Source organism: Zalophus californianus, chromosome 17, assembly GCF_009762305.2.
Source record: "Zalophus californianus isolate mZalCal1 chromosome 17, mZalCal1.pri.v2, whole genome shotgun sequence".
In the NCBI taxonomy this organism is placed as follows: Eukaryota; Metazoa; Chordata; class Mammalia; order Carnivora; family Otariidae; genus Zalophus; species Zalophus californianus.
The window spans coordinates 47,347,717-47,371,542 of NC_045611.1; the positions used below are offsets into that span (position 1 = coordinate 47,347,717).

Here is a 23,826-nt window from a genome sequence, read left to right on the forward strand (position 1 = left end):
GGGCCCAGATGGTGAGGCACAGGTGGAGGGCTGGGATGGGGAAGCCCAGGGACTATAGAAGCTCAGATAAGGTACCTGATTCAATCCAGAGGGTCAGGGTGCTTCCTGGAGGAGGAGGTACTGAAGCTGAGCCCAGAAGGATGAATAATAGTGAACCCTGGGGTGGAGAGTGAAAGAGAAGACCTCCAAAAGTTGCAAGTGGCTAGATTGAAGTAGTGAGTAAATGACAATGTGAAAGGAGGCAGTGAGTTAGACCCTATAAGCCACCATGAAGGGTGTGAGGGCACTGGGGAGCTATGGTAAGATTTTAAGCAGAAGTGGGATGTGGTAACATGGGGATCAAGGACTCTTCGCATCTGAGAACCACTGATTCACAGAACATCAGTGCCGAATACCACAGACAGACAAACATCTAGTCCACGGAAATGTAGGGATCCCCTATAAGAAAAAAAAATTCTCATACACTCCCTGTGTCTACTTAAATTATTATATCTATAATTTTCCTAAGTGCAACAAACCGACGATTCTGTTTATATGTCTTATGCCTACAGTTCTCTAGAACTAAAACACGTTATATTGGACTCCAGAACCAAAGTGAAAAACCAGTTAACGTTCAGGTTGGGGTGCCTGGGTGGTTCAGTTGGTTAAACGTCTGCCTTCAGCTCAGGTCATGATCCCAGGGTCCTGGGATCGAGCCCCACATTGGGCTCCCTGCTCAGCGGGGAATCTGCTTCTCTCTCTCCCCCTGCCCCTTCACCCTGCTCGTGCTCACTCTCTCTCAAATAAATAAAATCTTAAAAAAAAAAAAAGATTCCGCTTAACAGTAACTTCAGGATGCTGTTTATACTGTTTAAATGATGTTGCTGCTCGAAATCCTAATGCCGTGACGTAGATCGCTAGGGTGCATTTTCTTTTGCATCCCTTTGCTTACTTCTCTCATGGTTTTTCTTATTCAAACTATAAGGCCAAACCTTTAAGCAGAGTTCTGAGTAACACGCTTTTGTATGAACACGTTTGGGAAAATTATCTGGACTCCATGCTCAAGAGAGTTCCCTTAATCATGCTCCCCGGTTTATGGCTCGCTGTCCTCATCAGTCTGTGAGGACCCTCTCTTCCTCTTTATCTATTCACCTAGTCTCTTTGCTTTTTAACATTTTTTAAAAAGAAATCTTTACGCCCAACGTGGGGCCTGAACGTGAAATCCTGAGATCAAAAATCTCGTGCTCTACCAACTGAGCCAGCCAGGCGCCCCTATTCATTTATTCTCTTTTATTCTCACATCTCGCACCAGTGCCTTCTCTCCTATGGGCAACCATTCTAATTGTTTGTTTGTTTGTTTGTTTGTTTGAAGAACAGGCTATTTGCTTATTTATTTTTATTTTTTTAGAGAGAGAGTGTGCGTGCATGCGCTCTAGTGGGGTTGGGGGAGGGGCCGAGGGAGAGGGAGAGAGAATCCCAAGCCAGCTCCACACTCAACACAGAGACCATCATGGGGCTCGATCCCATCACCCTGTGATGAAGACCTGAGCTGAAATTAAGAGTTGGTCGCTTAATCAACTGAGCCACCCAGGCGATCCCCATTCTGATAGTTTTAATGCAAATTATTATCTTTGCATGCCGATGATTTTGCAAAATGTGCATTGTTAATTACTGTGCATGTATACATGTATTTTAACTGTTTATTAAAGTATTACATGCACACAAAAAGGCAGATAAATCGTGAGTGTCCAGCATTTCCACAGGTGAGCACCCTCTGGTAAACAATCTCCAGATAAGGAAAGAATAGGACCACCCCAGAGAAGTCCCCCTCAGGCTACCTCTCTCACTACATCCCAAGAGTAAACACTATCCTAACTTCTAACAGCACGCACTAGTTTTTTTTTTAATTTTTTATTGTTGTGTTAATCACCATACATTACATCATTCGTTCTTGATGTAGTGTTCCATGAAGCACGCACTAGTTTTGCTGGTGTTTGAACTTCATATAAATAGAATCTTGAAGGGTGTACCCCTTTGTGTCTGGCTTCATTCACTCAACACTGTGCTGATGAGATTCATCCGTGTCTACCTGTCCTTGTAGGATATTCCTGCTCGTTGCTGTATAGTATTCCACAGTGTGAGTATGCCATAGTCTATCCATTCACCTGTTGATGAGCATTTGGGTTACACCTCGTTTAGGGCTATCACAAGCTGACTATTGCAAGCCTGTAATTCCTGGTATTTCAAACTATTACAAACTGTTGCTGCTTTAAACTTTCTAATACAGGTTTTTGGTGGGCGTAAGCACTCATTTCCACCCAGGAGTGAAAGCATTGGGTCATAGTGTAGGTGTATATCTAACTTTAGTGGAAACTGCCGGTTTGTGTCATTTTATATTCCCACCACCTGTGTGTGAGGGCTTCAGTTCCTGTACATCCAACTCTTAGTACGGTCAGTCTTTTTAATTTTAGCCATTCTGTTGGGTGTGCATTCTATTGTGGTTTTAATTTACATTTTCCTGGTGACTAATAACAACTAATGAAATAGAGCACCTTTTCATATGTTTATTCACTATTTGGATAGCTTCCTGTGAAGTGCCCATTCAAGTCCTTTACCTATTTGCATATTAATTTTCTTGCCTTTTTCTGATTGTTTTGTAGGAGTTCTTATATGTCCTGGGTACAGGTCCTTTGTCAGATAGATGTGTTGTGAATATTTTCTCCCACTATGTGGCTTGTCTTCTTGTTCTTTTAGTGTTGCCTCTTGATGAGCAGTATTTCTTTTTTTTTAAGATTTTATTTATATATTTGAGAAAGAGAGAGAGCATGAGCAGGGGGAGGGGCAGAGGGAGAGGGCAGACTCCCCGTTGAGCAGGGTACCTGATGTGGGGCTCCATCCCAGGACCCCGAGATCATGACCCGAGCTGAAGGCGGAGGCTTAACTGACTGAGCCACCCAGGCACCCCAATAAACACTAGTTCTTAACTTAAATGTAGTCTAATTTGATCATTAATAATTATTTCCTGTGTCGCTAACACTTGGTGTCTGAAGAAATCTTCGCGTACTTTAAGGTCTTGGAGATTTTTTTTTTTAAAGATTTTATTTATTTATTTGGGAGAGAGAGAGAGAACATGAGAGGGGGGAGGGTCAGAGGGAGAAGCAGACTCCCTGCTGAGCAGGGAGCCCGATGTGGGACTCGATCCCGGGACTCCAGGATCATGACCTGAGCCGAAGGCAGTTGCTTAACCAACTGAGCCACCCAGGTGCCCTTGGAGATATTTTTTAATGTTTTCTTCTAAAAGTCTTATTTATTCCTTTCACATTTAGATTTATAAGCCAGCTGATATTTACTGTATTTATTACTGTGTACAGTGTGAAATGTCGGTCAGGGTTTTTTTTTTTTTTTTTTTGCCACATGGATATCCAGTTGACTCAGTTCCATTTATTGAGAAGACTTTCTTTTCCCTACTGAACTGCAATTTCACTGTTACAAAGCTGAGAGCTCTATGTATATGGGTTTGTGCATGCAAGCATTGCTCATTGGTGAAGGTTTTAGCATATTCTAGAAGGTGGGTTTTTGTTTTTAAGTAAGCTCTAGGCCCAACACGGGGCTTGAACTCACAATGCTGAGATCAAGAGTCATATGCTTTTCCCACTGAGCCAGCCAGGCGCCCCTAAGATTGCAGTTTTTGCATTGTCTTCCCATTCAGCACTATGCCTTAAGACTCAGCCATGTGGGTGCACCTGGGGGACTCAGTCGGTTAAGCGTCTCACTCTTGATTTCAGCTCGGGTCATGATCTCAGGGTCGCGGAATCGAGCCCCGGGACAGGCTCCCCTTTGGGCATGGAGTCAGCTTGGGATTCTCTCTTCCTTCTCCCTCTGCCTCTCCCCACTTGTGCCCCCCCTTTCTCTCTCAAATAAAATAAAATAACAATCTAAAAAAAAAAAAAGAAAAGAAAAGGCTCAGCCATGTGGCACTGTGCGCATCTACTATATTGCTCCTAACTGCTGCATGGAGTCTATGGTATGAACTCACCATATTCGATTTTCCCAGTGATGGACAATGAGGCTGTCTCGAAGCCCCAACCTGCCCTTATCCACTACCCCCCAACTAGGGGGTATGCCCTAACTTAATTTGACTCCGATCGCTTCCCAGATGGCTGCCCTGGTGTCTAACCCCCACCAACAGGCATGGGGGTTATGATGTACCCAGGTTTCCACCACTACTTGGTATCCACCGGCTTCCTAACTTTTCTCAGACCAGTAGCCAAACATCCTTGACATACTAAGTGTTACTATATCCTTTCCCCTTAATCAACAATGGATAAAAGAGCAGTTAGTTATTCCTCAGCTCTATGAAAGTCTCTGTGTACTAAAGGTATGAATACATTGAGGTCTTATTCTAAGGAAGTGTGTTTTGCTTCTGACTAGTGATTACCACAGCGGAGAATATATAAATGACAACTCATAAGATGCCTGGGTGGTGCAGTTGGTTAAGCGTCTGCCTTCAGCCCAGGTCATAATCCCAGGGTCCTAGGTTCAAGTCCCGAGCTGGCCTCCCTGCTCAGCGGGGAGCCTACTTCTCCCTCTGCTTGCTGTTCCTCCTGCTTGTGCTCTCTCTCTCCTTCTCTCTCTCTCTTTGACAAATAAGTAAATAAAATCTTTTTAAAAAGTCACATAAAGGGGCGCCTGGGTGGCTCAGTCGTTAAGCGTCTGCCTTCGGCTCAGGTCATGATCTCAGGGTCCTGGGATCGAGCCCCGCATCAGGCTCCCTGCTCGGCAGAAAGCCTGCTTCTCCCTCTCCCTCTCCCACTCCCCCTGCTTGTGTTCCCTCTCTCGCTGTGTCTCTCTCTGTCAAATAAATAAATAAAATCTTAAAAAAAAAATAGGCCAGAGTAGCCAACAAAATGTGAGAAATTACTAAGTGATAAGTAGACATTTCAATCAGCTGAACATACTTTCACTGATTGTAACAAGGGCAGTTTGGCTAAAACCTAGAAACTTAAATTGGAAGGTACTAATAACTGTTCATCAGATGTCTATTTTCACACCCACCATATAAGGTAAATGCTAAAAATTAGTGTTACACACATCATTACATAAACATTCTCATGTAGGGTAACTTTTCTACAAATACAAACTTGGCTTTAGCGACAACTAAAATTCAAGAGGCTTTGAATCCCATTTCATGAGAAAAACTAGGCCCCAGTTCTCAAACTGTGGCCCAGGGACTCTGGAAGGTCAAACGTTTCATACTTCAAAGAGCTTAGTCTTTTTTATTCTTCCCTTCTGAGTGTATGGTGGAGTCTTCTGGGGCTGCAATGACTTCTTCACTCTACTGGCTCATCAACTGTGTGCTTGTGTAGACTTGTATTTGAAATTTTTCTTAGTTTTAATTCCTAATATAGTAAATATCAATAAATAAAACCACTATCGAGAAAAAAAAACTTAGGGCGCCTGGGTGGCTCAGTTGGTTAAGCGACTGCCTTCGGCTCAGGTCATGATCCTGGAGTCCTGGGATCGAGTCCCATGTCGGGCTCCCTGCTCGGCGGGGAGTCTGCTTCTCCCTCTGACCCTCTCTCCTCTCATGCTCTCTCTCTCACTCTCTCTCTCAAATAAATAAAATATAAAAAAAATCAAAATATCATTAAAAAAAGAAAAAAATTAAAAAAAATAAAAAGTCACATAAAAAATGACAACTTACTATGAGCACAATGGCAGAGGTAGGACAGTTGTCATTTGGGTTGGAGTCTTGACAACCCAAAGGTATGGGTGCCAGCTAGAGTCACGGCAGGAAGCAGATGGCTCCCCTCAAGGGAGTAAAATTGAGGAGAGCTTAATGAAGGGACTAATTACAGAGGTGTGGCCAGAATTATGGGAACTTACAAGGCCAGTGGACACCCCAGGGACTGGGGCAGGGCAGGGAGTGGTGAGGGGGCAGAGGCCTCCCAAGTTGGGGGTGTAGAGGGAGGAACCAGGTGCTGATGAAAGCTTTCAGTTCAGGCAGGGAGGGAATAAATCTCTCAGCCCTTCCTTTCTCTTTTTTGTTTTTTAAATTTAATTTATTTATTTGAGAAAGAGAGAGAGCGTGCAGAGGGAGGAGCAGAGGGAGAGGGAGAGAGAATCTCAAGCCGACTCTCAGTTGAGCCCGGAGCCCAATGCGGGGCTCGGGGCTCGATCTCAGGACCCTGAGATCATGACCTGAGTGGAAATCAAGAGTCAGATGCTCAGGGCGCCTGGGTGGCTCAGTTGGTTAAGCGACTGCCTTCGGCTCAGGTCATGATCCCGGAGTCCCGGGATCGAGTCCCACATCGGGCTCCCTGCTCAGCAGGGAGTCTGCTTCTCCCTCTGACCCTCCCCCCCTCATGCTCTCTCTCTCTCATTCTCTCTCTCAAATAAATAAAATCTTTAAAATAAATAAATAAATAAATAAATAAAATCTTAAAAAAAAAAGTCAGACGCTCAACCAACTGAGCCACCCAGCACCCCCTCCTTTCTCCTCTAACCTGCTAGCCAAACCCAACCGAAAGTCTGAGGCCTTTGGGGCTTGTGGAGCCCATTCATACAGTCCACACGAGCAGTCTCCCTGGGCCCAGAGCACGTGCAGAACAGTAGGGGCGACACCCCAGGGGCAAACGGAAGGTACCCTACTGGTAGCCAAACATGCTCACCAGCACAGTAAACATTCAGTGTCATCTGAGGTCAGAAGTGGCACTCTGGGACCTATCTGGTTTCACCTCCACTGTGGTTTTTGTTTTGTTTTGTTTTGTTTTTTAAGATTTCTTTATTTAGGGGCACCTGGGTGGCTCAGTCTATGAAGCGTCTGCCTTCGGCTCAGGTCATGATCCCAGGGTCCTGGAATCGAGCCCCGCATCGGGCTCCGTGCTCAGCCGGGAGCCTGCTTCTCTGTCTGCCTCTGCTGCTCCCCCTGCTTGTGCTCTCTCTGTCAAATAAATAAATAAATAAATAAATAAATAAAATCTTAATAAAAGAAAAAGATTTATTTATTCATCTGAGAGAGAGTGCCCATTGCCCTCGAGTGGGGGAGGGGCAGGGAGAGAATCTCAAGCCGACTCCCTGCTGAGCATGGAGCCCAGGATAGGGCTGATCTCACAATTCCTGAGATCAGGACCTGAGCCGAAACCGAGTGCGAAGCTTAAGTGACTGAGCCGGCCAGGTGCCACACCCCCACTGTGTTTTGTTTGTTTGTTTCTTTTTTTTTTTTAAAGATTTTATTTATTTGAGAGAGAGAGAATGAGAGACAGAGAGCACAAGAGGGAAGAGGGTCAGAGGGAGAAGCAGACTCCCCGCTGAGCAGGGAGCCCGACATGGGACTCGATCCTGGGACTCCAGGATCATGACCTGAGCCGAAGGCAGTCGCTGAACCAACTGAGCCACCCAGGCGCCCTAAAAATAGGGAGATTTTTGTCTTTAAAAATCCAGATTTAGGGGGCGCCTGGGTAGCTCAGTCGTTAAGCGTCTGCCTTCAGCTCAGATCATGATCCCAGAGTCCTGGGATCGAGCCTGACACTGGGTTCCCTGCTTGGCAGGAAGCCTGCTTCTCCCTCTCCCACTCCCCCTGCTTGTGTTTCCTCTCTTGCTATCTGTCTCTCTGTCAAATAAATAAATAAAATCTTTTAAAGAACAATCCAGATTTGGGGCTCCTTGTGGAATATCAAATGATATGACAACATTGGGGCTCCGTTCCAAGGAGGCTCTGGTCACAGGGGCTGTGTGGCCGCTGCCCCTGTTCTAGGGCCTCGTTTTCTCAGTTTCGGAGCCTGCCTGGCCCCTGTGAGCATTTCAGTTCTGGGCCCCAATTCCATGCTAACAAGATTGTAGTCACAAAAACCAAAATCTCACGGCATCGTGCTTTATGAAGTCACCAACTGGATGGCCCTGGAGGTGTTTCTACTCATTTTCTTTGGGTATCATCAAAATGAAATTATGAAATAAAAATATATTCTCATGGATCCCTGTCTTCCAAGCATGAGTTCCATTGATCAGAATCCATTGATTTAGTCCAAACCCCTCATTTTGCAAACGGGAAAATGGAGGCCCAAAGGGGAGAAATGTCTGCTTGAAGTCAAACAGCATGTTATCAATAGAGGCAGGACCGAATGCAATTGTCCTCATTCTGGCACCACACTGGGAATGCACAGAAGTCCCACTTTGGCTTCAGCGTTGGCCAAAATCTGGTGTTTGGCTCGGGAACCCGCTATTGGAAGGCAAAATAACCAAATACTCAATTCAATGTCTATTCCGTTACCACTTCCTGGTGTGTGATTGATAATCAGGCGTTCACACAGGGCCTCATCCCTCTCCACACAGCACAAAACGCACATTTTTAAAAAAGATTTTATTTATTTATTTGAGCGTGCGCACAAGTAGGGGGGAGGGGCAGAGGGAGAGGGAGAAGCAGTTTCCCTGCTGAGCAGGGAGCCCGATGCGGGGCTCGATCTCAGGACCCTGGGATCATGACCCGAGCTGAAGGCAGACGCTTAACCGACTGAGCTACCAGGTACCCCCAAAATGCACATTTAAACAAACAAGGTATTTCATGTGGATTTACTATTAATTTCTGCATATTCACTTTCAAATTAGAAGTAAACATTCAAGATCTTGTTTAAAGTAAAAAAAAATACAGGTCAGTGGATATTTTCTAGCAATGTATATATATTTTCACTGCCAGAATCAAGTGCAATATTTAATATTACAAAAGAGGGGCGGGGGCGCCTGGGTGGCTCAGTCGTCGGGCGTCTGCCTTCGGCTCAGGTCACTGTCCCAGGGTCCTGGGATCGAGCCCTGCGTCGGGCTCCGCGGGAAGCCTGCTTCTCCCTCTCCCACTCCCCCTGCTTGTGTTCCCTCTCTCGCTGTGTCTCTCTCTGTCAAATCAATAAAATCTTTAAAAAAAAAAAAAAAGAGGGGCGCCTGGCTGGCTCAGTTGGTGCAGCATGAGACTCTTGATCTTGGGGTCATGAGTTTGAGCCCCACGTTGAGGGTAGAGTTTACTTAATAACAAAAATAATATTATGGGGCACCTGGGTGGCTCAGTCAAGCGTTTGACTCTTTTTTTAAAAAATTTTTTATTGTTATGTTAATCACCATACATCATTAGTTTTGGATGTAGTGTTCCATGATTCATTGTTTGTGCAAGCGTTTGACTCTTGATCTCAGTTCAGGTCATGATCTCGGGGTCATGTGATCGAGCGCCAAGTCTGGTTCCACACTCAGAAGGGAGTCTGCTTGGCCCTCTCCCTCTGTTCCTCCCTGGCTTGTGTTCTCTCTCTTTCTCAAATAAATAAATAGAACCTTAAAAAAAAAAAAAAAAAGACTCACCCGATTTAAAAAAGGACAAGGGATTTGCATAGACATCTCTCCAAGGAAAATACACCAATGGCCAATAAACATAGGAAGATGCTCACCATCATTAGTCACCAGGGAAACGCAAATCAGAACCACATTGGGAGACCACTTCATACCACTAGGATTGCTGTGATCAGATGGGGAATAGCAAGGAGTGGTAAGAATGTGGGGACCCCGGGACCCTTGTACAGCACTGGTGGGAATGGAAAATGGTGCGGCCACTTTGGGAAACAGTCTGGCAGTTTCTCAAAAGGTTAATCGGAGGGGCGCCTGGGTGGCTCAGTCGGTTGAGTGTCTGACTCTCGATTTCGGCTCAGGTCACCATCTCAGGGCCGTGAGATCGAGCCCCACTTGGGGCTCTGCACTGAGCCGGAAGGCTACTTGGGATTCTCTCTCCTTCTCCCTCTGCCCCTCCCCCTGCTTGTGTGCAAGCTTGCTCTCTCTCTCTCTCTCTTTCATAAATAAATTTTTTTAAGATTTTATTTATTTATTTGAGAGAGAGAGAGAATGAGAGACAGAGAGCACGAGAGGGAAGAGGGTCAGAGGGAGAAGCAGACTCCCTGCTGAGCAGGGAGCCTGATGTGGGACTCGATCCCGGGACTCCAGGATCACGACCCGAGCCGAAGGCAGTCGCTTAACCAACTGAGCCACCCAGGCACCCCCATAAATAAATATTTTTTAAAAAGTTTAGTCGTAGAGTTAACATAGAACCCAACCATTTCACTCCCAGGTATATACTCAAGATAGCTGAAAACGTGTGTCCACACAAAGACGTATGTACCCGAATGTTCATAGCTGCATTATTCATAATAGCCACAAAGTGGAAACAATCCCAATGTCCATTCGCTGGTGAATAGATGAGTAAAATGCAGGATATCCACAGAATGGATATTATTTAGCCATAAAAAAGAAAGAAAGTACTGACACATGCCACAACATGGATGAAACTTGAAAACATCATGCTAAACGACAGAAGCCAGACACCGAAAGGTCATCTATTGTATCGTTCCACTGATATGAAATATCCAGAATAGGTAAATCCATAGAGACAGAAAATAGATTAATAGTTTCCTAGGGCTGGGAGAAGGGGGAATGGGGAGTGACTGCTCATGGGCACAGGGTTTTTTCTTGGAGGGATGAAAATGTTCTGATATTAGATGGTGATGCGGGTTGCACCACCCTTGGGAAAATACCAAAAATCACTGAATTTACACTTTAAAAGGGTGAATTTTATAGTATGTGAATTATAGCTCATACTAAAGCTGTTATTTAAAAAAAAAAAAAAGGACGGGCGCCTGGGTGGCTCAGTTGGTTAAGCATCCCACCTTGATCTCAGCTCAGGTCTTGACCTCAGGGTGGTGAGTTCAAGCCCCTCTTTGGGCTTTGGTCGCAGAGCCTGCTTAACCAACTGAGCCAACCAGGCACCCCTTCACCAAGCCTATTTAAAAAAAAAAAAAGAAAGAAAAGCTAGTAGGAGAGGTTCCCAAGCAATGTCTTTGTCAGTGAGACAGCCGTTGAGCAGTTGCACACAATCTTCCGCCCCCACCTGTTGGCAGTCACGTGCCTACTCTGGGCCCCAGGGACGTGGGAAACTCGGGATCCAGCTGGCAGTCCAACTACCACAGGGTGGGGGTGGAGGGGTTCTGGTGTGTGTGTGACATGGTTCCTGCCCTCAGCGGGCATTCCTCCTAGCATATCCCTTCCTCTTCATCCCCCACACCTCGCCAGTGCCAAGTTGTATTTTTTTCACCTGTGACTAACTCTCCAGTATGTCCCCTTCTCCCATTCCCACCTTCTGTCCTGGTCCGCTTGTCATCTCTCTCCAGAGTCGCTTCCCCAGTCTCCGCCCTGAGCTGCCATTCTTGCCTTCTCTGACCTACCCTCCCCACTCTCCACGGCAGCCAGAGGTGGTCCTGAAACACGACTCTCATTCTGCCCCACCCCCTCCTTAACCTTCCAAAGCTCCCTAGTGTATTTTCTGTGCCCCCACTAAACTGAGCTCTGGGAGGGAAGGCCTCTGTCTGTCCTAAGTGCTTAAAACAGTGCGGGGCACACAATAGGTGCTCAAATATTGATAGGATGAACAAGGCCAACTGGGATGAGACTCGGGGAAGGCTTCTTGTGGGAAGTGATATCTCAGGAAAGCTTTAAAGGACCTGTCTCCAGCGGGGCAGGGAAGGGTCTGTGCAAAGCCCTGACTGTTGCAGAGCTGGGCGGAAACAGGATCTGGGCCAGGAGTGGAGGGCTGGGGAGAAAATGCAAGGGCTCCGGAGGTATTGGGGATGCGGGGTATCGTCAGAGCCTGTCTTTCAGATGAGCGCGAGGCCGTGCAGAAGAAGACCTTCACCAAGTGGGTGAACTCGCACCTCGCCCGCGTCGGCTGTCATATCGCGGACCTCTACGCCGACCTCCGCGACGGCTTTGTGCTCACACGGCTCCTGGAAGTGCTGTCCGGGGAGCAGCTGGTGAGGGGACCTGAGGGCCTGGGGGAAGGCGGCGGCCCTGGGATCCCGGGCTGGGTTATCATAGGGTCCCGCTTATGGGTGTGTGGAACGTCCTAGAAGGGCCCGGCGAGTTAGCGGGCCTTTATTCAGGTGGGTGGGGCTATGGCACAGAGGTGGGGCTTGGGTGAGCCTGGGGGCGTGGCTGGGAACGGAAGCCGGGTTCTGTGGACGGTGAGGGCCGCGGTTCCCGCGGACTCTGGGCTTGGGGTGGGGAGGAGCTCTGTTGGAGGGGGTGGGGCTATTGGAGAAGGAAGGGGCTTTATTGGAGGGGGCTGGCCTGGGTAGTGCGGTAGCAAGGCGGAGGGCTATAAAATAGGGACAGGATGCTGTTGCAGGGGGTCGATGGGTGAGGGTGCGTTTGTCATCGGAAGGGGAGGTGTAGGTCATGGAACTCTGGGGCACCAGACAGAACGCTGGTGTGAGTTTGGCTTGTGGTATGGGTTGCAGTTGTATTTCTGGGCTTGGATGAGGCTTCATGGCAAAAGGTGGGATTCTGATGGGAGTTAGAGATTTATTAAAGGAGCTCAGAAATCGTGGGTGGCATGGCTATAGCATGGAAACAAACTAGTGCTATAAACGCGGGGAGACCTGGGGGAATGGGCGTGGCTCTCCGCAAGGGCCTGAAAGGGAGGCAGGGAGGGGTGTGGCCATGGATCTAGTGGCCAGACCAAGGTGGCCTGGAGCAGACATCCAGGGGAAGGGGCGGGAGGAGTAGGGTTATTGGCGAGGTAGCTGAGGCTTCTAGATAAGAGGTGTGGCTGTCAGGTTGGAGGCGGAGCTTCAGTAAAATGGGTTGGAGACGGGAACTAGAATAAGCCAAGAAGGGAACGGGCTCTTAAAAGGGTCTCGTTACGGGAAAGGGCAGGGCTTCTTTTAAAGGAATGGGTCCTGGGCGCCTGGGGGGAAAAAAAAAAAAAGAGGGATTGGGTCCTTGGTCTTTGAAAAGACCGAAGGGGCGTGGCCTGGGCTTGGACATCCAGGGGGCGTGGCTATGGGGGCCGGTCTTCTTTGGAAGGGGTGAGGCCGAGGGCACAGTGTTCTCGGCCAGGCCACCCCCCCAACGCCCCTGCCACCCTAGCCAAAGCCCACGCGCGGTCGCATGAGGATCCACTCGCTGGAAAACGTGGACAAGGCGCTGCAGTTCCTGAAGGAGCAGCGCGTGCACCTGGAAAACGTGGGCTCGCATGACATTGTGGACGGGAACCACCGGCTGACTTTGGGGCTAGTGTGGACCATCATCCTGCGCTTCCAGGTGATCCCCAAGTGACCCCTGCCCGGCCCACCCCCCCAACGTGCGGCCTTAGGAGGGCATCCCCCGCTCACTCCCCGACTTATTCATTCATTCATTCATTCCAAACATTTCCCCAATAGGATCCAGGAAACCTAATCCTGGTGGTGGGGGTAAAAATTAAGATAAAAATCATCATCATCATCACCACCATCACTATGATCATTTACATATTTTTTACTCTGTTCTAGGCACTGTTCTAAGCATTTGGCATTTAATAGCCCAACAACCCCATAAATTTGATACCATTCATTACATTTTACCATAAGGAAAGTGAAGCCCAGAGAGGCAAAGTAATATGTTCAAGGTCACACAGCTGGGGAGTGGAGCTGGAATTCAAATCCAGGCATTTTTGCTCCAGTTCAGAAACAAAATCGACAAATTTTCTGCCTCTATGGAGCTTACATTGTGGTGGGGGAGACAGACAGTAAACAAACCCTTAAATACATAGACAGGAGATGGACGAGAAAAGGATCGGCTCTAGGTAAGAGCTATGCAGAAGAGAATAGATTATGATAAAACAGTAAAAAATACAAAATATCAGGTTGATAGTGTTGAGATTTTAGACTCGGTGGTCAGAGAAGGGCCCTCTGAGAAGCTGATGGCTGCATGACATGAAGATGAAGGGAGAAAGCATTCCAGGCCAGAGACACAGCATCTCCAAAGGCCCTGACTAAGGTGGGAAGGAGCTGGAATGTCGAAGGTATAGAAAGGCCAGTGTGGCTGGAGAATGGGAGGCAAGGGGGAAGCAGGGAGGAGATGAGGTCAGAAGGGTTGACAGGGCCTAGGTGATCTGCAATTAGCGGTTTTGATTTTATTCTGTTTGAGATGGGGAGAAATTAGAGAGTTTTATCAAGAGGGTAGACATAGGGACGCCTGGTTGGCTCAGTTGGTTAAGCATCTGCCTTCGGCTCTGGTCATGATCCCAGGGTCCTGGAATCGAGCCCCACATTGGGCTAAAATCTTAAAAAAAAAAAAAAAAAATCAAGTGGGTTGTTGAAGGCCTCACTGAGAGGTGACAAATGAATCAAGACTTCAAGTTGGGGTGGAGCCATGTGGGCCCCTGAGGGAAGGAACAGGCAGTGCAAAGGCCCTGAGGTGGGAGCACACTGGTGATTTAATGAAGAGGACAGCAGGTCTCTGTGGAGCAGAGTAGGCTGTTGAAGATGAGGTCAGAGACATAACAAGGGGAAGTTTACTTTTGCCCTGAGAGATGGACCCACTGAGGGTCTCAGGGATGGGAGGGAGGCATGCGATCTGATCCGGGTGCTCACAGGGTCCCTCTCTGCTGTGAGAACAGACTAGGGGGGCAGGAGCAGGGAGACCAGCATGCACGTGACTGAGCTAGCCCAGGCCAGAAATGATGGTGGCTTGGATCAGGGAAGTGGGCCAGACTCCCAAGTATGGAGGCTTCCCTGGAAACTGAGACCCTAGTCCACAACCGCCTCCCCCAATTGTAGATGTCCCGGCCCACTCCAGATCCCACTCTCACGCTCCTGAACCCCCAGCCCCAGCCTGAAGCTGCCTCTCCCATCTCTTCTGTCACCTACCACCCTCCCTGGCCATGGGGGACGCCGGTATCTCCCAGGCTCAAGCCTTCCGGGTCCCAGCAGCCATGTTTGGTATCCTCACAGATTCAAGTAATCAAAATCGAGACTGAGGACAACAGAGAGACCCGCTCAGCCAAGGACGCACTGCTTTTGTGGTGTCAGATGAAGACAGCTGGGTAAGCACACCCCCTACCTGGCGCCCCCACCCGGCCAGCGGGGCCCTAACCTAATCTGGAGGGTTCCTTCTGGGACAGGAGTGCAAGGGGCAGCCCAAGTCCTCAGTGTCCAAAGTTACATCTGAAGTTAATGAACTGATAAATAAAGTACGTCCACTCTTCTGACCTTGACAAATAAACCCGTGTAACGATCTGGAAGGCCGGGTTCAAATTCAGAACTCGGGCTCATCAGAGAGCAGTGTTGGAGAGTAGTGGACAGTCCCCTCTGTCCCTGCACCTCGAGAGGCCTCACATGCACCTGTGTGGACATCCCAGTCCTATTCCTGAGCTGTGGCCACCCTGCCACCCTGAAAGCAGCCACCCCTCAGCCTAAGAGGGCCCACCCTGGGGCTCGGGTGGTCCCGAGGAGAAGTTCAGGCTTCTGGGTACCTTCAGTGGGGCTGAGAACGGAGCTGTGCAGGCTCTGCTGGGAAGTCCTCAGGACCCCCAGGGCTCTGCCCTGCGGGAGGGGCGTGGCCTGGACCTCCGGTGCCCTCTGGAGAGCTGCCCCTGGGAGGCAGGGGAGGCATGGATGGAGACTGGGCTTTCTCTGACGCTCAGCCTTCTGGGACTGGCTGCCTGTCTTCCACTGCTGTCTTTCCTGGTGTCTTGGGTTTACCTCCATGTCTGCTTTTCCTTGTTTTCTATCTCTCCCTCCCTCTTCTCTCTCCCCTCCTGTCTCCTCCCCTCCCTCCTTTCTTTCCCCATCTCTGTATCTTGTTTTCTCTCCATCTCTCTCTCTTTCCATCTCCCTGCCTCAATTGATCTATCTAATATCTGTCCACCCACCCATCCAACCATCTCTGTCGATCTCTCTCTCCCTCCCTCCCGACTGTCTCCATCTCTGCCTCTGTCTCTCCGTTCCATGCCGCCAGTTACCCTGAGGTAAACATCCAGAATTTCACCACCAGCTGGCGGGATGGCTTGGCCTTCAATGCGCTCATTCACCGGCACAGGTACCACCCGGCCTGGGGCAGCCTGGCCCCACCCCGCCCCACCCCCTACCTTGCGTCCCGTGGGTACCCGCCTGCACACGTGTGCATGTAGATGGCACATGTAGACTTGAGGACCCATCCCTTCACACGCAAGCCCTTCACACTTACACAAGGCACACACCCCGACGGAACCCTGTCCAGGCCACGTACTCTGTACACACGTGCCCTGACATGGATGTGTATACACACTCACGCTCATGCGCATACACAGCCTGTGTTTGCTGCTTCATTGCCCCCAGGGTGGAGAGCTCACTTCCCCATGGACTGTCCTCTGTGGTGTGTGCACGGCCGCCTCCCCCTCATTAGCAAGTCCTTCCTCTAGGCGAGCCCCAGAGCCCCCCTTCTGCCTCCCTGCACACTCACCTTTCACACCCCTGCGCCTGGCACTGAATTGGCTGAGGGGTGGGCATCCAGACAAAGTCCATGCACATCATGTTTGTACACATGGTAGATTAGGGAAATTGAGGCCCGGAGCCTGGGAAGGACTTGCTCTGGTGTGGTGGGAGCGGAACCCAGCCTCTTCTGCTGTAGACACGTGTTCACTCACAAGCCTTGCCTGTCACACATACACACTCATACACATGGGGAGACCCAGCCCCACCCCCACAGCTAGAAACCCACCAGCTCTACCCAATGGCAACATTTACTGAGTGCTTCCCGTATACACAGCATTGTTCTCAGTGCTTTCCAATAAGTCACTTAATATTCAGTGAGCCCGCGAGGCGGATGCTAGTATTATCCCCATTTTACAGAGGAGAAAACCGAGGCACAGAGACAAAATAGCGAGACAGCCAGGAAGTAGCCAAGCGGGGGTGTGGGCCCGGTGGGCTGGCTGTGTGATACTGTTTAGAAACACACCCAAGTAGACACGTATGCCTAGTGAATTCAGTCGCACACATGCCCTCACGCCATTCTCACAGCCACAGATAAATGCATGGACACGTACCAGCACACACAGCTCTCCCTGGGCCCGGTGGCGCCCCTCCTGCCCCTCGCCGTGGGTGGGGCTCCGACAAGGACGTCTTTCTGCCCCCTTGCACACTGGCCCGGGAGCCTGCCTGCTGCCTGCCCGCTCTGTGCCCCTGCCCAGGCCCGATCTCGTGGACTTCAGCAAACTCACCAAGTCCAATGCCAACTACAACCTGCAGAGAGCCTTCCGCACGGCTGAGCAGCACCTGGGGCTGACGCGTCTGCTGGACCCTGAGGGTGAGCCCTGCACAGCCCCTGCCGGACTTCCTCTTGGGGGGACTTCCGACCCCGATGCCACCCCAAACTCCACTCCATCCTGCTGCAACACCATCCCAAACCCAAGGCCTTCCAAGTCCCAGCTCCCTCCCAGCCCCTCCCCTTCCTCATCTCCAATCCCTCCTCCTCCCTGTCTTCCTGTCCCTTCCTTTGGCATCTCCATCTCCAACCGCAGCCTCATCCCCCTTCCTGTCTCCAGCTGAACCCCCTCTCCTCCCCAACTGCATCCTGAGTCAGCTCCCCCCAAGCCCAGCTCCCTCTCCCTCCCTAACTCCGGTCTCAGCCCCAAAGCCAAGCCCACCCCCAACATGATCCCCATCCCCATGCCCTGACTTCAGCCTCACTCCTAATCCATGATCATGCCAACACCAATCCCCCAATCTCTGGAATAACAGCTGTTCCTTTCCTCTGGTCATCTACTCTGTGCCCAGCACAGGGCTGGGAATTTTATGGAAACTTCTCCCCTTCATCCTCACACTGACCTGGTTGGATAGAACTTACCCATCGTGTTTTAAAGTGATAGAAACGAAGGCTGAGAGATGTGGGGTCACTTGCCCAGCGTCACACGGCAAACCAGCAAACGGGACTCGTGATAGCTGTATTCTTGATCAGTGCCTGGCACATAGTAGGTGTTTAGTGGCTGTCAGTTTCATGAGCTGGTGAAGCGTAAAGGCCAAGTATAATATTGTGCACTCAGTGGGCAAATCAAAATAACAATCGGAATTCGTTGAGTTTCTCCTTTCTGCCAGGCTATTTTTTCTAATACTTACAGTGCTCCCAGGTGGCAGGCACTGTGATTATCCTTCCTGTTACACTGGGGAAACTGAGGCTCAGAGAAGTTAGGTCTATTTCCTAAGGATATACAGTGAATAAGTGGTTGAACAGGGATTTAAGCACATGCTGCCTACAAAGTCCATGTCCTCAGCCTCCAACCTCACATCATTTATGTACTTCATAAATATTTATTGAGTTCCTACTGTATGCTGAGACAGTGGTGAAAAAAGACAGGCATAGGGGCGCCTGGGTGGCTCAGTCAGTCGAGGATCCAACTCTTGATTTCAGCTCAGGTCATGATCTCAGGGTCATGGGACCAAGGCCCACCTAGGGCTCTGCGATCAGCGGGGAGTTTGCGTGAGGATTCTCTTTCCCTCTCCCTCTGCCCCTCTGCCCCTCCCCCCACTCACATTCACTTGCACACATGCTCTTTCTCTCTCTCTCAAATAAATAAATACATCTTAAAAAAAAAAAAAGACAGGCATAGCCTTCGTCTTCATGGAGCTTAAACTCAAGCTAAGGACGTGATCACATAAATGAATATTTAATTGCAAATTGTAAGTTCCAGGAGGCAAGATAAGATGCCGTGAGGAAGACTAACAGGCTGAACAGGGAGGCTTATCTGAGGCAATGTAAGTTGAGTTGAGCCCTGAAGGATGTGTGGGAGTTAGGCCCACATAAGAGGGAACATTGTCCTACATAGTGAAAACAGCACGTGCAAAGGCCCTGAGGTGGAAGGCAGAATGGTGTGAGATAATTATGGTCGTTTCTCCATGGTGGTTTGCATGTGTCAGGTAGTATTTAATCCCATGAGGCAGATCCCCATTTGGCAGATACAAAAATTAAGGAACAGAGAGGTTAGTTATCTTGCCTGAGGTCACACAACTAGTACGAGTGGGTTCTCTCTCCCTCTGCCCAATCCCTGTCAGAATGCTCACCGTCGTGCTCCCCCACTCTCCTTTCCCCCCAGATGTGAACATGGAGGCTCCAGATGAGAAGTCCATCATCACCTATGTGGTTTCGTTCTACCACTATTTCTCCAAGATGAAGGCTCTGGCTGTGGAGGGGAAGAGGATCGGGAAGGTTTGGGGAGCCGAGGGATGGGGTGGGTGGGAGCTTGGGAACCACCTGGAGGCACATCTGGGACGAGGCTGACCCCAGCTTCCTTTGCCGGCTCAGGTCCTGGACCAGGTGTTGGAGGTGGGGAAGATCATTGAGCGCTATGAGGAGCTGGCGGCCGAGCTGCTGGCCTGGATCCACCGCACCGTGGGCCTCATCAGCAACCAGAAGTTTGCCAACTCCTTGAGTGGGGTGCAGCAGCAGCTTCAGGCTTTCACGGCCTATTGCACCCTGGAGAAGCCAGTCAAGTGAGGCCCAGCTCGGGGTGGGGGGCAAGGGGAAGTGTGGAGGCGGGGTTCCTGAGCTCCAGCCCCTTCAGGTTTCAGGAGAAGGGGAACCTGGAGGTGCTGCTCTTCAGCATCCAGAGCAAACTGCGTGCCTGTAATCGTCGCCTCTTTGTGCCTCGGGAGGGCTGTGGCATCTGGGATATCGACAAGGTGAGGTTGAGAATGTTGGGGAGAGGCAAGGTTACTCTGTGCGGGTGTATAGGTTGTGCACCGCTCAAGGGAGCCATCTACATTGTAGACATCATGGACTGGATATTCATCCTGACGGTTTTCCATCAGGGAGGTGCCATGAAAGAGCAATTTTTTTTTTCCCAGTTTACACAAAGGTGCTCTAAATGCTAGGAGTCACCTCAGACAGAGAAGCCAGGGCCATTAAAGTGTGGGGCGTTGTTGGGGTCTGACTGCCGCCTCCTGTCTCCCTAGGCCTGGGGCCAGCTGGAGAAGGCAGAGCACGAACGGGAGGCTGCTCTGCGGGCTGAGCTGATCCGGCAAGAGAAGCTGGAACTACTGGCCCAGAGGTTTGACCATAAGGTGGCCATGAGGGAGAGCTGGCTGAATGAGAACCAGCGCCTGGTCTCCCAGGTACCGCATTCAGAGCTTGGCTCTGGGGGAGATGGAGGGAGGGCGGGGCTGCTGGCCCTGGGACCAGAGAGGGAGACTCGATCTCCTAAGCAACAGAGAAGTGTCGGATTAGTCTCCCAGGTGGCCAATGACGGTGGGAAGGGAGAACTGGTCTCCTAAGTGAGCAGTGGGGGAGGGGAGTGGGCCTGATCTCCAAGGTAACAGGAGAGTGAGGTTGGTCTCCAGGGTAACTAGAGAGGACGGAATTAGTCTCTTCAGAAATAGGGAGAGTATTTAATTAGACTCTTAAGTGACAGAGGAGGTTGTATCTCGTGTCCAGGGTAACTCGGGAGGATAGAATCAGTCTCCTAAGTAACGGTAGGGTAGGCCTCGTCCCCAGTCTCTAGGGCAATGGTAGGATGGGGACTGTTTCCTGAGTGACAAGCTTCAGGCTAGATATGTGATGGAGAAGTGTGGGGCTGGTCTCCAGGGTAACAGAGGAAGATGGGGCTGGTCTCCAGGGTAAGTGGGGATGGTGGGGGCAGGGGCAGGGTGACAAGTGGACAGCTGGGGCAACATGGGTGAGTGTCTGCGGCCTGCCCTGCCCTGCCCTGCCCTGCCCCAGGACAACTTCGGGTATGAGCTGCCGGCAGTGGAGGCCGCCATGAAGAAGCATGAGGCCATCGAGGCTGACATTGCAGCCTACGAGGAGCGGGTGCAGGGCGTGGCCGAGCTGGCCCAAGCACTGGCGGCCGAAGGTTACCACGATGCCCGGCGCGTGGCGGCCCAGCGTGACAGCGTCCTGCGCCAGTGGGCCTTGCTGACCGGGCTGGTGGGGGCACGGCGGACACGGCTCGAGCAGAACCTGGCCCTGCAGAAGGTCTTCCAGGAGATGGTGTACATGGTGGACTGGATGGAGGAGATGCAGGTGGGGCCAGCCCCAGGGCCAAGGGTGGGCACGGTGGGCCGGGAGGGCCAGGGAGGGCTGTCGACACTGAAAGGGTTGTCAGGGAGCTGGAGAAGGATGAAGGGAGAGAGAGACGTTGACAGGGACAAGGAGATTGAGACAGAGATCAGAGGTCAAGAGATGGCTTGGAGGAGCAGAAGAGTAATCCAGGATAGTGCCGGGTGGGGCCGGCCTGAGGGCCAATGCCAAGCATGTGCTCAGTGCTGCCCCCTCTGGTAGGCTCAGCTGCTGTCCCGCGAGTGCGGGCAGCACCTGGTGGAGGCCGAGGACCTGCTGCAGAAGCATGGACTGCTGGAAGGGGACATCGCCGCCCAGAGTGAGCGGGTGGAGGCGCTCAACGCTGCTGCCCTGCGTTTCTCTCAGCTGCAGGGTGAGTTTGGGTTTGGGGTTTGGGGTGGAGACCGTCAGGGCTGGTGCTCACAGAAACTCCTAAGAGACAGTAGGAAGGAGTGAGCTCCCTGTCTTTGGAGGGATCCAAGCACCAAATAGGATCACACTCCACTGGGCATATCATGGGGGAAATTATTGCCTGGAGTGGAGGTTAGACCACATGACTTCTTCCTGCTTTGAGATTCTGCAGTCGTTTTTATCGAGCACTTTTTTTTTTTTTTAAGATTTTTATTTATTTGTTTGACAGAGATAGACATAGCGAGAGAGGGAACACAAGCAGGGGGAGTGGGAGAGGGAGAAGCAGGCTCCCCGCAGAGCAGGGAGTCTGATGCGGGGCTCGATCCCAGGACCCCGGGATCATGACCTGAGCCGAAGGCAGGGGCTTAGCAACTGAGCCACCCAGGCGCCCCTATCGAGCACTTGTTTTATGCTAAGCCCTTCACAGCCAAATGTCAATGAATACCATAAAAAGACTGTGTAAGGTAATATATAGTCAGGGCCTGTTCGGCAGCAAATGAAAGAAATACCAGTTAGCTTAAGGAGAAAAGGGGAGTCACTAAAATGTCCAGAGAGGGGCAAGTTTGGCTTCAGGCACGGCTGGATCCAGGGATTGTCCCATGATGCTTTTAAGACTCCATTTCTCTGACTGTGGTCTCTGTGTTTGTGTCACTGTTGGGCCGTCCCTCCCCTTGCGGTATAAATCTGGGATCATTCAGCCCTGTGTTTACATCCTAGCCACTTAGACCCAGCAGGAGACAAGCCCCTCTCCTCCAATATTTCTGACAAAAGGTTGAAGGAAAGCTTTCATTAGCCCACTGTGGGTTCCCTCCCCTCTGCTCAGCCAAGCATTGTAACCCCCGGCTCTCCAGTGAGCTAACTGGCCACATCTATGTGACATGGCCACCCCAGGGCCAAGTGTAGGGTCAAGCTCTTTCCAAAGACATGAACCAAAGAAGAGGAGGGTGGGAAGCCATTACCAGCAGTAGGGGCGTGGATGCTGATAGGCAAAACCAAGACTGGCTCTGATAAGGTTCTCATTGTACTGATGCCAATTCCCTCCAGTCACAGACCAGCAGGAATCCCCCTGTGGTCAAACCCAGTTGGGTTTGTCGGCTCGTTGCACACACCCTGGGGAACCCTGGGGCCTCTCAGTAGGAGGGTGTCAGGATGGGCTTGTTATAGGATGTAGGCTTGCATTAGGGGATTTGGGCATGATTTGTGCAGTGTGTGTTGCTGCGGGTTGCATACTGTCAGGAGGCAGGAGTAACTAGGTGATCGCTCATCTTAATCATTTGTATCCAGGCTGTGGGAGGAACCGGAAGTGGCAGTGGTCATTCACCTGAGCTGGGTGAGGGGGATGGCTGGCAGTTTCTGTGGCTTGCACAGTGACCTCTATTCTGTGTGCGCTCTGACACGATCATGGAAGGGCCTTGTGTCCATCCCACTCCCTCGTGGTCGCAGAGTGGCCTTGTCTGAAGCTGGTGTCCTGAGAAACGGTATGCTAGTCGCCGATGCTGCCAAGGCTGCTTTTTGCTTTCTTGCAAAAGAAAAGGAAAGGAAAGGAAAGGAAGGCCCAGAGCTGTAGAGCTAAGAGGGTTCCAGGCTGGCCTTTCTCACTCCTGTGTCTGGAACCTCAGCTCTTGGGAATCTTGAAACATCAGTAGAAAATGCAGGGCCTGTCTGGCTTGCAGGATGGTGCGGCGGGGCGGTTCTCACCCTCATGGGCTGGGGCCAATGGGGAAGTCTTCTTCCAAGCCCCATCGGGACCTGGCCGCCCTGGCTCAGCCCCTCTCGCCCACATTCCCACCCCAGGAGACGCTGTTGGGACCCTCTCCTTCCCCTTATGGATGTTTGCCCCAGGAGCCTCCCTCTGTCTTCTCTTTGCGAGATCTTGGCGCCAGGTGGCAGCCGGCGGGCACCACACAAACAGCAAAGAGGCTGGTGTGGGGTCTGTGTTGTCATGGTGACGGGAGGCTGCGCTGCCTGATACGTGGTCCAGAGGTTGGGCCTCCCGGTCTGCCACTTCTTAGCTGATCCTGGGCAAGTGGCTTCCTTCCCCGAACCTCAGTTTCTTCATCTGTAAGATGGGGCTAATAACGATACTGCCCCACAGGGTGGTTGTGAGGATGAAGCGACACTGTGCCAGAGTCAGGTCTGGATACACGGATGCCTGTTGCTGTTGATTATTCAGTTGGATGCCGTGGTATTTGGGTCAATTTCAGCAAATGTCCAGAATTCCAGAAATGGCTCATTCCATCTAGGGCAGCGTCTCTCACAGGGTTTTGACCCAGTAAGAAATACGTTTACCTCCTGACCCAGAGTTCACACGCACGCATGCACACACACACACACACAGGCACAAAGGTTTTATGAAACAATGCCTCCCCTTGCCCCATGTGTTGTGTCCTGATATTTTCTATTCTATTCGTTCTATTCTATTCCATTAAAGAAATGCTGAGCCATTAAGTTAATTTCACAATTCTCTCGTCACAAACCAGAGGCCTAGGAGGAAGGCGAACGAACTATTTGAAGAAAAAGGGAGTTCAGGTCATCCCTGGAGTTAAGAGATAAGGCAACAGAGGATGA

General features: G+C 50.6%; 1 protein-coding gene across 5 annotated transcripts in view; it reads left to right on the forward strand.

Annotated features, from left to right (window-relative positions):
• SPTBN4 (spectrin beta, non-erythrocytic 4) overlaps nucleotides 1-23,826 on the forward strand; it is a 72,447-nt gene that overhangs the window by 4,460 nt on the left and 44,161 nt on the right. For all 5 annotated transcript variants that reach the window (XR_003524202.1, XM_027619090.1, XM_027619091.1 and 2 more), the window contains 11 exons: nucleotides 11,659-11,810; nucleotides 12,928-13,101; nucleotides 14,772-14,863; nucleotides 15,778-15,858; nucleotides 16,988-17,103; nucleotides 18,887-18,999; nucleotides 19,096-19,283; nucleotides 19,355-19,472; nucleotides 19,746-19,904; nucleotides 20,509-20,811; nucleotides 21,070-21,220. Coding sequence is in view for 4 of the 5 variants with exons in the window: in XM_027619090.1 (XP_027474891.1) it covers nucleotides 11,659-11,810; nucleotides 12,928-13,101; nucleotides 14,772-14,863; nucleotides 15,778-15,858; nucleotides 16,988-17,103; nucleotides 18,887-18,999; nucleotides 19,096-19,283; nucleotides 19,355-19,472; nucleotides 19,746-19,904; nucleotides 20,509-20,811; nucleotides 21,070-21,220 (1,647 nt within the window). In the remaining variant the exon portion in view is untranslated. The remainder of the gene's footprint in view (nucleotides 1-11,658; nucleotides 11,811-12,927; nucleotides 13,102-14,771; nucleotides 14,864-15,777; nucleotides 15,859-16,987; nucleotides 17,104-18,886; nucleotides 19,000-19,095; nucleotides 19,284-19,354; nucleotides 19,473-19,745; nucleotides 19,905-20,508; nucleotides 20,812-21,069; nucleotides 21,221-23,826) is intronic.